The sequence below is a fragment of the Miniopterus natalensis genome, chromosome 1 (assembly GCF_054644295.1).
Source record: "Miniopterus natalensis isolate mMinNat1 chromosome 1, mMinNat1.hap1, whole genome shotgun sequence".
Lineage (NCBI taxonomy): Eukaryota > Metazoa > Chordata > Mammalia > Chiroptera > Miniopteridae > Miniopterus > Miniopterus natalensis.
In genome coordinates, this window is record NC_142081.1 from 115,259,780 (window position 1) to 115,273,227 (window position 13,448).

Consider the following 13,448-nt stretch of genomic DNA (forward strand, 5'->3'; position numbering starts at 1 on the left):
CTGAGCAAAGCCCTGCTGCTTTATGTGATTTCGTGGTTAGGATTAGTAGGTAACAATGATACTATTTATTGAACACCTACTGTTTGGCAGGTATTGTGCTAGGTCCTTTCCATATATTATAGCTAAACCTCAAAACAAACCTGTGAGGAGTCTCATCCCAGTTTTACTAATGAGCACACTGAAGCTGTTGGGTGAAGTAGTGTCAAGTTAGTTGATAATGTTCGTCTTCTATATTGTTGCTGCCTTACGTGTTCTACTTGCTCTATCAGTTATTCAGAGTTGTTGAAATGTCTGTTTATAATTATGGATGTGTATTTCTCCCTGTCATTCTTTCAGTTTTTGCTTCATCTGTATGAAGCAATGTTATTAGGTATACACGTTTAAGATTCTTATGTCCTGTTGAGGAACTGACTCTAATTTTAGGAAATATATATCCCTGGTAATATTCTTAGCTTTGAAATCTATGAGCTATTAACTCCACTTTCTTCTGATTAGTGTTAGTATGGTAACTTTTTGTATCTCTGTATTTTTAACTGTCTTTATATTAAAGTGGGTGTCTTGTTGGCAGTGTAGTTTTTGGGTCTTGCTTTTTGTAGCCAATCTGATAATTTCTGCCTTTTAATTGGAGTGCTTAAATCACTTTAGGTTTAATGTGATTACTGATATACTTAGTTTTAAATTTACCATCTTGCTATTTGTTACATCTGTTCTTTATTTCTTCTTTCTCTTGTGCCTTCTTTTGGATTAAATGAGTACTGATATATTCCTTTTAATCTCTTATTGGCTTATTAGCTATAATTGTTTTATTTTAGTGGTTTACAGCATACATCTTTAACCTATTGGAATGAAAAGTTTAAATATTATTCTACTTACAACAGTCTAATTCCATTTCTTACAACAGTCTAATTCCATTTCTCCCCCTCCCAGTCTGTGCCAAAAAGGCATACATTTTACTCTGTTATAACTCCAAAAGTACGTTACTATTTTTTTGCTTTAAGCTCTCACTTTTTAAAAGCTTTATTGAAGAATAATTTATATACCAAAACTTCACCCTTTTTAGATGAAATCAATTATTGTTACTTTAAAAGAGTTGTTCAACTATCAGCAGTATCTAATTTCAGATATTTCCATTACTCCAAAAAGAAACTTGCCCATTTAAAGTCACCTTCCCATTACCACCTCCAGACTTAAGGAACCATAAATTTATGTTTTTTTTAAACTGGATATTTTTCTTTATCTTTTAACTTTAAAATTATTTGTACCTTGAGGACACGTTCATTGATCTTTGTATACCCTTGTATACCCAGGATCTTAAAGAGCATATAGCTTATGAATACTGAATGAATATATACATAAATACACAAATTAAGTTTAGGTAAACTTAAAGCTGTACCACTGTTTCTCTGCCTTACTATCAATCCAAAATTTGACTGACATTGATGCAACTTCTAAAAAAAAAATTATCTTTATTGTTGAAAGTATTACAGTTGGTCCCCTTTCCCCCCCATTTTCTCTACCCTGTACCCCTCCGCCCAGGCCTTCATCACAGTATTGTCTTTGTCCATGGGTTATACATATATGCATATGAGTTCTTAGGTTAATTTCTCCTCACAACCCATCTACCCTTCCCTTCCTCCTAAGATTTGTCAGTCTCTAGACGCTTCTATGTCTCTAGATCTGTTTTGTTCATCAATTTATTTTGTTCATTAGATTCTATATATAAGCAAGATCATGTGATACTTCTTTCTCTGACAGGCTTATTTTGATTAGTATAATACTCTCCAGGTCCCACCATGAGGTCCCAAGAATCCTTCATTTTTACAGCTGCATAGTATTCCATGGTGTAAATGTCTGAGAAGATGCTTGATATGATTTCAATCTTCTTGAACTTGTAGAGAGACTTGTTTTGTGTCCTAACATGTGGTCTGTCTTTGAGAATGTCCCATGTGCACTTGAGGAGAATGCCTGTTCTGCAGCTTTGGAGTGAAATGTTCTGTAAATGTCAGTTAAATCCATTTGATCGAATGTGTCATTTAGAGTCACTGTTTCCTTGTTGATTTTTGTCTGGAAGATCTATCCAGTAAAGTCAGTGGGGTGTTAAAGTCCCCTACTGTGACTGTATTGCTGTCAATCTCTCCTTTAAAGTCCTGCAGAAGTTTACAGCTTGTGTGAGTTTATTTTGAAGTAGGTTTCTTGTAGACAGCATATATTTGGGTCTTGTTTTCTGATTCCATTCAGCTACCCTACATCCTTTGATTGGAGCATTTAGTCCATTTGCATTTAAGGTTATTATTGATAGGTACTTATCTATTGCCATTTTATTTCATTATGCCTGTTTCTCATTCTATTTCAACTTTTAATTACAGCAGTCTCTTTCACATTTCTTGCAATGCTGGTTTGGTGGTGATAATCTCCTTTAGCCTTTTTTTGTCTGGAAAACTCTTTATTTCATCAACTGTTTTGAATGATAGCCTTGCTGGATAGAGTAGTTTTGGTTTCAGATTCTTGTTTTAATTACCTTGAACACTTCATGCCATTCCCTTCTGGCCTGTAGAGTTTCTGATGAGAAATTAGCTGACAGCCTTATGGGAGCTCCTTTGTAGGTAACAGATTGCTTTTCTCTTTGCTGCCTTTAAGATTCTCGCTTTGTCTTGAATTTTTGTTATTTTAATTATATGTCTGGGCATGGGCCTCTTTGGGTTGTTCTTGCTTGGGACTCTCCGTGCCTTCTGAACTTGTGTGACTTTTTCCTTGACCAGGTTAGGGAAGTTTTCTGCCATGATTTCTTCAAACAGGTTCTCTAACCCTTGCTTACTTTCGACCTCTTCTGGCATGCCTGTGATGCAAATGTTGTTTCATGTTGTCTCACAGCTTCCTTATACTGTCATCCTGTTTTAAAAATTTTTCTTTTTGTCCGGCCCGGCGTGGCTCAGCGGTTGAGCGTCGACCTAGGATCCAGGCGATCGGGGTTCGATTCCGGTCAGGGCACATGCCCAGGTTGCAGGCTTGATCAATGACTTTTATCATTGATGTTTCTATCTCTCTCTATCCCTCTCCTTTCCTCTCTCTGAAATCAATAAAGATATATATATATTTTTTAAAAATTTTCTTTTTGGTTCTCTGATTTTTTTTTTTCCTACCGTCTTCTAATTCACTGATCTGATCCTCAGTTTCCACTAATCTGCTGTTTATTCCTTCCAGTATTTTTTAAAATTTCTACTATGTCACTCTTATTTTCCTTCATAGTTTCCATTTCTTTTCTCACGTTGTTGTGCATTCTTATGATCAGTATTCTGGACTCTATATCTGATAGATTGCCTATCTCCATTTCATTTAGCTCTTCTTCTGGAGAATATTTGTTCCTTCATTTGGGGTTTTTTCTCTCTCCATTTTGTCTCTTTGGATTTGTTTCTATGTATTAGGTAGTTCTGCTAGGACTCTCAGTCTTTTGGATGGTCTCTGGTGTAGGCCAATGTCACACGCTGTCTGTGACTGGCCTTGAGTACCCTGTTTGAAGCTTTTTGCACTTCACAGCATGTGGTTCCCTCTGATGGAGCTGGGTATGGTCTGTCTTTATAGACTTACCTCTTCTGGACATTTCACATCAACAGAACCATATATTTGGTCTTCTGTGCTTGGCTTCTTCCCCTTAGCATAATGTTTTCAGAGTTCACCCATTTTGTAGTATGTGTCAATACTTCATTTCTTTTCATTGCCAAATAATATTCCATGGTAAATCACTTTTAAAAAAATATATATCTTCATTGATTTCAGAAAGAGGAAGGGAGAGGGAGAGGGGAGAAGGGAGAGGGGAGAGGGGAGAGGGGAGAGGGGAGAGGGGAGAGGGAGAAACATCAATGATGACAGAGTCATTGATCAGCTGCCTCCTGTGCACCCCCAACTGAGGATTGAGCCTGCAACCCCAGCATGTGTCCTGATTGGGAATCGAACCATGATCTCCTGGATCCTAGGTTGATGCTCAACCATTGAGCCATGCTGGCTGGATAGTATACCACATTTTATTTACCCATTTGATGGGCATTTGGGTGGTTTCCACTTTTTAGTTATACACAAATATTTATAGCATTATTTCTAAGTTTTTATTTGGACATATATTTTATTTATTTTAGGTATAAGATAGAATTCCTGGGTTATATGGTGTCTTAGTCTGCTTGAGCTTCCATAACAAAATACCACAGACTGGGTGGCTTAAACAAACTTATTTCTCATAGTTCTGGAGGCTGTGAATTCCAAGATCAAGGTGCTGGCAAAGTAGGTTTAGTTCTGAGGCCTCTTCTCTTGGCTTGTAGGTGGCTACCATGTTGCTGTGTGCTCACATGATCTTTCCCTGGTGCATGTGCTTGGGGGTAGAGGGGTAGAGGGAGAGTGCTCTTTGATGTCTCCTTATAAGGACACTAATCCTGTCAGGGCCCCACCCTTAACTTACTTCCTTAGAGGCTCCATTTCCAAATATAGCCACAGTGGGGTTTAGGACTTCAACATATGAATTTTTTTTGTGGGTGGGGGGAGGAAGGGGAAACATTTAGCCCATAACACACAGTAAATATATGTCTTAACATTTAAGAAACTGACAAACTACTTTCCAAACTGAACACATAATTTTCATTTCCACCAGCAATATAGGATTCCAATTTGTTCACATCCTAGCTCACAGTTTTTATCATCTTTTTTATTATAGCCACTCCAGTGGCTGTAAAGTGGTATCTCATTATAGTCTCAATTTGCATGTCTATTAATGTTGAGCTTTTTTCATGTGCTTATTGGCCATTTATTGATCTTCTTTGGTGGAATGTCTGTTTAAATCTTTTGCCTGTTTTTATTTATTTACTTTAAATTTATCTTTATTGTTGAAAGTATTACAGGTGTCCCATTTTTGCTCCCAATTGACCCTGTCCACTTCACTCCCACCCCCTCCCCAGGCCTACACCCCATTATTGACTGTGTCCATGGGTTATGCATATATGCATATAACCTCTTTGGTTAATCTCTTCCCACCCTCCACCCCCCTTCCCTGTTTCCTCTGAAATATGATTGTCTGTTGCCTGCATCAATGTCTCTGGATCTATTTAGTTCGTCAGATTCTTTTGTTCATTAGCTTCTTCTTAAAGAATATCCTTCAGTTTTTCCTGTAGTGCTGGTTTGGAGGTGATCAACTCCTTTAGCTTTTTCTTATCTTTGAAGCTCTTTATCTGACCTTCAGTTCTAAATGATAGCTTTGCTGGGTAGAGCAATCTTGGTTATAGTTCCATGTTTTTCATCACTTTGAATATTTGTTGCCACTCCCTTCTGGCCTGCAAGGTTTCTGTTGAGAAATCAGCTGAAAGTCGTATGGGTGCTCCCGTGTAGGTAATTGCTTTTCTTCTGCTGCTTTTAAGATTCTCTTTGTCTTTAACCTTTGGCATTTTAATTATGATGCGTCTTGGTGTGGGCCTCTTTGGGTTCCTCTAGTTTGGGACTCTCTGTGCTTCCTCGACTTGTAAGTCTATTCCCCAGGTCTGGGAAGTTTTCTGTAATTATCTTGTCAAATAGGTTTTCAATTTCTTGCTCTCTTTGTTCCCCTTCTGGCACCCCAATACTACAAATGTTGGGCCTCTTGAAGTTGTCCCAGAGGCCCCTTATACTATCTTCATATTTCTAAATTCTTTTTTCTTTTTGCTCTTCTGGTTGGGTGTTTTTTGTTTCCTCATGTTTCAAATTGCTGATTTGATTCTCAGTATCCTCTACTCTACTTGTTGACTCCCTGTAAATTATTCTTCATTTCAGTTCCTGTAGCCTTCATTTCAAAGTGGTACTTTATTATGTTATTGATTTTCTGTTATTTCCCTAATAGTCTGCTTAAACGTCCTTCTAAACAAAATTCTGAACTCTGTGTCTGTTAGCTTGCTTGGATCTATTTCATTTAGTTCCTCTTCTAGAGATTTCTTCTGTTCTTTCCTTTGTGACATGTTTCTTTGCTTCCACATTTTAGCTGCTTCCAGGTGTTTTTTTCTATGTATTAGGTAGAGCTGCTATGTCTTCTGGAATTTGTAGAGTGGCTTTGTGTAGTAGGTGTCTTGTAGGGTCCAGTGGCTCAGCCTCCCCAGTCGCCTGAGCTGGGCCTTCTAGGTGCTCCCCTGTGTGGGCTGTGTTCACCGTCCTGTTGTAGTTGAGTGTTGGTTGCTGTTGGTGTCCTCGGGAGGACTTGACCCCCTGGCCAATCAGCTGTGAGGACCAGCTGTAACTACAGTCAAAGAACTGCTGTGCTGGAGACACCCCTATGGAGTTGCCTGTTTTTAAATTGGATTAACAGTCTGAGTTCTTTCTCTCTGTTTTCAAAGATTTTTTAAAATTGAATTTTAGAGATAGGGAGAAAGAGAAACATCCAGTACATCAGTCAGCTGCCTCCTGCATGCCTCCTACCAGGGATTGAGTCTGCAAACCAAGCATGTGCCCTGACTGGGAATCTAACTGGCAACCTTTGGGTGCATAGGACGAGGACCAACCAACTGAACCACCCCGGTCAGAACTTAAGAGTTCTTTATATAATCTGCATATATAAGTCTTTTATTAGATAGGACTTGCAAATATTTTTTCCTAGTCTAGTTTGTCTTTTTCCTTTCTTGATGGTGTCTTTTGAAGTACAAAAATTTAAATTTGATTAAGTCCAATTTATCTAATTTTTCTTTTATTGCTTGTTCTTTTGGTGTCATATCTAAGAAACTATTGCTTAATCCAAGATTATGAAGAATTATTTACTCCCATGTTTTATCATTTTCTGGGTGAGTTTTTACCTTCTTCCTTAGTATAAGTTGTATTTTCCCCCCCTTCTGCATGTCTGATAAATTTTTTATTGGATGCTATGCATTCTGAACTTTAGCTTGTTAATTTCTGTATAATTTTTGATTTCTAAAAATATTCTTTAGCTTTGTTCTCTTAAGTGACTTGTAAAGTTTGCTCCTTTTGTGTATTGTTTTTTATCTTTGTAAAGCAGAAACAGAGTAGCATTTAGTCTAGAATTAATTTTCTCCACTACTGAGGTAAGATCCTCAGTATTCTTAGAATAAAAACACTCTGTAAATTGTGTTCCAGTCTGGCTGTTGGTAATAGGCACTGTCCCTAGTGCTGTGTGCATTCTAGGAACTGTTTCCTTTCATTCTTTCTAGTGATTCTTTCCCAGGCCTCTGCGGATGCACTGCATCACAAGCATACAATGATCAGTATGCTGAATACTCAGGGGGAACCTCTGCAGCCTCTGGGAGCAGCAACTCTATTGCTTTGTCCTCTGAGAACTACAGCTTCTTCAGTTTCCCAGTTATACTGCAATCCAGGGATCCTGATGGGCTCTAACTTGGTGTACCCTTTTGCCTGGAACCAGTAAGCTGGGGCAGTCTCAGGGCTCACTTCATTTGTTTCACATTTCTCAGGTTTCATTGCCTGATGTCCAATTTCTTTAGATCCTTCTTCTTATATTTTGTTTTGCTTTTAGTAGTTTTAGGTGAGAATTTCAATCTAGCCCCTGTTTCTTTCTTGGCTGCAAGTAGAAATCTTTAAAAATTTTTGAGAACTTAATTTGTATCTTCAGTGCACTTCCCAAATGATGCTAGATTTCTGATTGGGCCACTGGTGTAAGAGTTTTTCAGTTATTGTTTACTGCCATTTTGTTTTTGCTTTTTCATTTTTGTTAGCTTTGATTTTGTTCCTTCTAGATTCCTTAGCCTTTTTAATTCCTTATTAATATAGGAATTTTGATAGCTTTTAAATTATTTGTACGGATATAGATCTTTCCACAATCCTTTGGTGTCAGTCTCTTTAGATGTTTTTAATTTAATTTAATTTAATTTTTTAAAAATGTATCTTTATTGATTTCAGAGAGGGGAAAGGAGAGGGAGAGAGAGATAGAAACATCAATGATGAGAGAGTCATTGATCGGCTGCAGCCCACAACCCGGGCATGTGCCCTGACCGGGAATCGAACACCGATCGCCTGGATCCTAGGTCGACGCTCAACCACTGAGCCACGCCCTGCCGGGCAGTCTCTTTAGATGTTTTTAGATGACTTTTGTGAGCTATAGGTATCATCATTGTTTACTTTAGTTCACATGTCATTGACTTTATAATTCTTATTATGTCCTGTGTGCTTTACAGTCTCTGGTGATCTCTACCAGTGTGTTGACCAGTCTGTCAGGTTCTTTAGTTCTTAACATATTTTCTTGATGCAAGTCAGTGTTAATATGCATGTGGCATTAAATCAGTTGCTTTAAGATTTGTTATTCCTGTGTTAGAATCTGAGATGCAAGAACAGAAATCATTCTTAGACTTTTTAAAAAAGCATTTTAGTAGAGCTCCTAGTATTGATGTTTCATCTTTATATAATTTAATAGTTAACCACTAATAGACAATTTTTAAAAAGGACTGTTTTTATTCTTAAAAAGTAGTATACACTCACTAGATAATTTAGAAAAATTATGTAGAACCACATGACTCTAAATTAGCATTTCAATGTATTTTATTTTTCCTTATTCATTTATATAAATATCCACCAAACTCAAAGGGGTGGATATTGAAAATATTTAAAAACCAACATTTTTGTAGGCACCAATGAGAATAGTAACTGTAGTGCAAAAGCAGTGTCCTAAAGTTCTTTAGTTGTGTAAGACTCTTAGTTGTTGGATTGTGCAGAGGTGGACAGGAAGTAGAAACCAGGGCAGTGGGGGAAGAGGGCAAGGACACTTTGGGGTTTACAACAAGGGCAGCTTACTAAGTAGTGTGAGTATTTAAGTAGTCTCACAAATACACTGTATAGTTGTATGCAGGCTATAAAGCAGTTTGGATCACTGTATATACATGCGTGTATGCACAAACATACACAAACTTTTTATTGCAAAATTTTTGTTCATAAATGCCAATTTAATGGCTATATACTTTGCATTATGACTAGATAATGGTGTATTTATTTATTCTTTGTCATACATTTAGGTTATTTCTAACTTTTCAATTTTACAGATAACGTATAGTGTTGTTCATCACATAGTAACCCTTTGCGGTCGTTTGTCTCCTCTCAGCCACCGAAGCTTTTTTACCGTTCCAGTCATATGTCTGCTCTCAGCCACCACAGCAAGGAACCGTACGAATCTTAACTCTATTCATTCATGTATCAGTTCATAATTTCTCTAAAAGCTCTTAATTCCGACCAGTACGACACCGATGTCCAAATTTAATACGACAGCAAAGGGTTAAGACTATTTCAGTTTTTTCATTATATTGGGCTACATTTTAGAAATTTAAGTGCTTGATACATAGCCAAATTGTCCTCTAGTACAATTATACCAATTTATACAGACATGAGCAGTGCATGTTGGTGGACAATATCTATGAATTATTTGATGTTTGTCCCTTTTTAAATTGGGTTTAGGAATATGAGTTTGTAAACACTATTAAGGATTTTCTCAGTGTTGTCTTTCCATTTTCATTTAGAGAAATTTAAATTTATATATATATTTTAAAATGTTTTTTACAACTGATTTTAGAGAGAGAAGAAGGGAGAGGGTTAGAGGGGGAGAAACATTGATCAGCTGCTTCCTGCACGCCCCTTACTGGGGATCAAGCCTGCAACCCCAGCATGTGCCCTGACCAGGAATTGAACCCGTGATCTTTTGGTGCATGGGATGGTGCTTAACCAATTTAGCAACACTGGCTAGGGTTAAATTTACGTTGTTTTAACAGAAAGAATACACAATATCAGAATAAACTTCTAATAGTATAGAAACTACTTGTTTCAGATGCATACAGGTGAGTTAATGTGAAAATGTTTCGACAGATTGAAGTATTTTACAGTTGAAACATACCATGATGCTGGTATAGTCACAGATCCAGAAGAACATGAAACTGTCCAACTTAGAGATGATACAGAAGCATTTCATAAAAAGATAGCTTTGGCACAACAGCGGAAGAGAGCTAAAACAAATGTATAATTTGTTTAAAGCCATGCCTTGTAGACTATGATGATTCTAAATACAGTAGCTGTATATCTCAGTCACCTTAAGCCCTTTGGAAAGGGTAAGATAAATAGTTGCTTGTTTAAACAATTATTAATCATAATAGAACATGGGACTTTAGGAATTAGGTTTGATACCTGGCTCTGCCTATCTAGTTGGTTTTTTTTTTGGTTTGTTTTTTATTGATTTTTTAAGAGAGAGAGTAAAAGAGTGAAATATTGATCAGCTGCCTCCTGCATGCCCCCTACCAGGGATTGAGCCTGCAACCTGGGCATGAGCCCTGATCAGGAATCAAACTGGCAACCTTTTGGCACACAGGATGTTGCCCAACCAAGCCACACTGGCCAGGCACCTATCTAGTTTTTGGACCTTTGCATTATCACATACCTTCTCTGGGCCTGTCCCCTCATTGGTAAAATGGGAGCCGGATGATGATCTGGCCAAAAGATGATGGTCCATCTTTTTAGTGGCTTTAAAAACTATAGTGTTTAGCTACATCCTTTAGATCACTGGGAAAATGGTTATCCTTTTTAAGTGGTAGGTATTTGTAAGTTAACATCAGATTCAGCACTAGAACAAAAAGTAGTCTCATCAACATTTAATTTCCTTAGGTTAGGTGCTATTACAGGGTAGTAAAATATTTGTTTTCCCAATTCTGTGCCTTATTATTTTATGTAAATTTCATATAGTATGAATTTCATTCTCCCAGTAAGGTTTCATTTTAAGAATTTAAGTGGACTGGGCTCACTAAGTACTAATTCCACATGCTTAGAAAATCAGAATGAATTTTGTTGACTTTTCTTGACTATACATGCGGTTTATTTAGTATTTTGGTTAACGTTGATTTAATTTGTGTTTTTTCCCTGGTATCTATCGCAGCCTTGTGAACTGGCCAGCTGTGGTTGCTATAACAAATACCATAGATTAGGTGACTTAAACAATAGACATTTACTGCTCACAGTTCTAGAGGCTGCGATGTCCAAGATCAAGGTGCTGACAGATTTGGTTCTTGGTGAGGGCCCTCTTCCTGGCCTGTAGACAGCTGCCTTCTCACTTTGTGCTCACAGGCCTTTCCTTTGTGAATGGGCTTTGAGAAATCTGCCTTCCTCTTTTTATAAGGACACTAATCCTGTCGTGTTCGTCCCACCTGCAAAGCGCATCTAAACCTAATTATCTTCTGAAGGTCTTCCCACCTCCAAATAGCATCACAGTGGGGTTAAAGCTTCAAATTATGAATTTTGGGAGGGCACAAACATTCAGCTCATAACAAACACAAAGTAGGTATCAATAAAATGTTTAGAGAAGAAAAACTTTAGAAAATAATGAACTGTTGTCATTGTATTAAATCAGTGTACTTGAGCATCTAGTATTTGCAAACCTCTCTTCTAGTCTGAGTAGTTCACAAAGTTGGCTGATGATCATAATCAGCTGCAGAACTTAAACAAAGCAGAAACCAAATTATTGGGTCCTACCTTAAGGGATTCAGTAGGTCTGGAATGAGATATAGAAAGCTGTTCGTTTTTTTTTTAAAAAGCTTTCCATATGATGCTAATGATCAACCAGGCTTGAGAACCACTAATGCAGCTATAGTGACCTTAATTTGGGGAACCAGGTCTATATTCTCAACTCACTGTCTGACATTATAAGTTGAAGAGTGGTAAATTGTTCAGAATATCCCAAGAATAAGGGGCCTTTATTTAAAAAAAAAAAAAAGGCCTTTATTGATTTCAGAGAAAGGAAGGGGGGGAGGGAGAGAGATAGAAACATCAATGATGAGAGAGTCATTAATCGGCTGCCTCCTGTACACTCCCGACTAGGGATCGAGCCTGTAACCCAGGCATGCGCCCTGACCAGGAACTGAACCACGATCACCCGGATTCTAGGTCGATGCTCAACAACTGAGCCACGCCCAGCCAGGCAATAAGGGGCCTTTTAATTGCTCTTGGGAGAGTAAACTCCCTATTACATGCAATTCCATGAATTAAAAACTTAGCTAAAAGCTGCAAGTAGGATTTTAATTAAAAGCACAAATTGGCTACTTTTGCATTCTACCTTATACACCTGTTTTGTTTGTCCCCAGATGAGGGGGAGGAGGAAGATGACCTCTTTGATGATCCTCTGCCAGTACCTTTAAGGCACAAAGTTCCAAACCAGCAAACTCTTTACCCTGAGGTATTTCCCATGACTACAGTATCACAAGACCAGCCTGAAAAACTGAGACAAAGCACAGGATGCATTGAAGCAAAGAGCATAAAAACACCTCTTTGGGCAAACTTTATAGATTGTGAAGAATCCAACAGTGAAAGTGAAGAAGAATTACAAATCCCAGCCTCATCTCAAGGAGATCCGAGTCCTCTCACACATCACCAGCAAAAGGCCAATGTGGAAGTACCACAGTGGGAAGTATTCTTTAAAAGAAATGGTGACATCACAGATGACAGTTTGGAAAACTTCTGTTCCTCCACAGAGGCAGGGGGCTCTCAGTCACCAAAGCTTTTCAATGACTCTGATGGCGAGTCAACTCACATCTCTTCTCAGAATTCCTCTCAGTCCACACACATCTCAGAACAAGGAAGTCAAGGCTGGGACAGCCAGTCTGACACTGTTTTGTTATCTTCCCAAGAGAGAAACAGTGGGGATATTACCTCCTTAAACAAAGATGGTTACAGACCAAGAATCAAGGAGAATCTTCCTGCCTCTCAGATGGAACAAAATGTACTTTGCCTAAAGGACACTTACTCTGAAGATGTAAATGTAGTTTCTAGTGTTGGAGAACCAACTACTGTAAGCAGTGGGAAACACATACCTCAGGAAAGAAGGTTGCTAACTTTTAGCAACAATGCAGATTCACAGAGCTCCTCTGATTTTGAAATTCCCTCAACTCCAGAAGCTGAGCTACCAAAACAAGAGCATTTACAGTATTTATATGAGAAGCTGGCAACAGGAGAGAGCATAGTACTTGCAAAAACAAAAAGCTCACTCTTAGATACTTAAGAATTCCTTCTAGAGCCACCACTAAAAAACATATACAAAGAGGTAATAGTCAAACTCTTAAATTAAAATGCTCATATAACCTAAAAGGCGGCAGAAAGGAGAAACAGGAACAAAAAATAGAGGGGAAAAAACAGAAAACACCTAAGATATGGTAGGACTAAATCCAGATAGATCAATAATTACATTAAATGGTCTAAACACACTGATGAAAAGATAGGAAAAATAAAACAAACCCCAGCTATATGCTGTCTATAAGCAACTCTCTTCACATGGTATAGGTTGGTTAAAAGTAAAAGTATGGAAGATATACCATGTAAACACTACTTAAAAGACAGTTGGAGTGTCTATAAAAGGTACAGTTCACCAAGAAGATATAATTTTAAATGTGTAAGTATCTAAAATCAGCTTCAAAATATACAGGCATACCTCAGGGATGTTGCAGGTTTAGTTCCAGACCACT

General features: G+C 37.8%; 1 protein-coding gene across 1 annotated transcript in view; it reads left to right on the top strand.

The window, feature by feature from the left end:
• Positions 1-13,075, top strand: part of DCLRE1C (DNA cross-link repair 1C) — a 41,160-nt gene extending 28,085 nt beyond the window's left edge. The window contains exon 14 of the mRNA XM_016210053.2: positions 12,075-13,075. Coding sequence (XP_016065539.2) covers positions 12,075-12,988 — 914 coding nt within the window. The 3' untranslated portion in view covers positions 12,989-13,075. The remainder of the gene's footprint in view (positions 1-12,074) is intronic.
• The last annotated feature ends 373 nt before the right edge of the window (positions 13,076-13,448 follow it).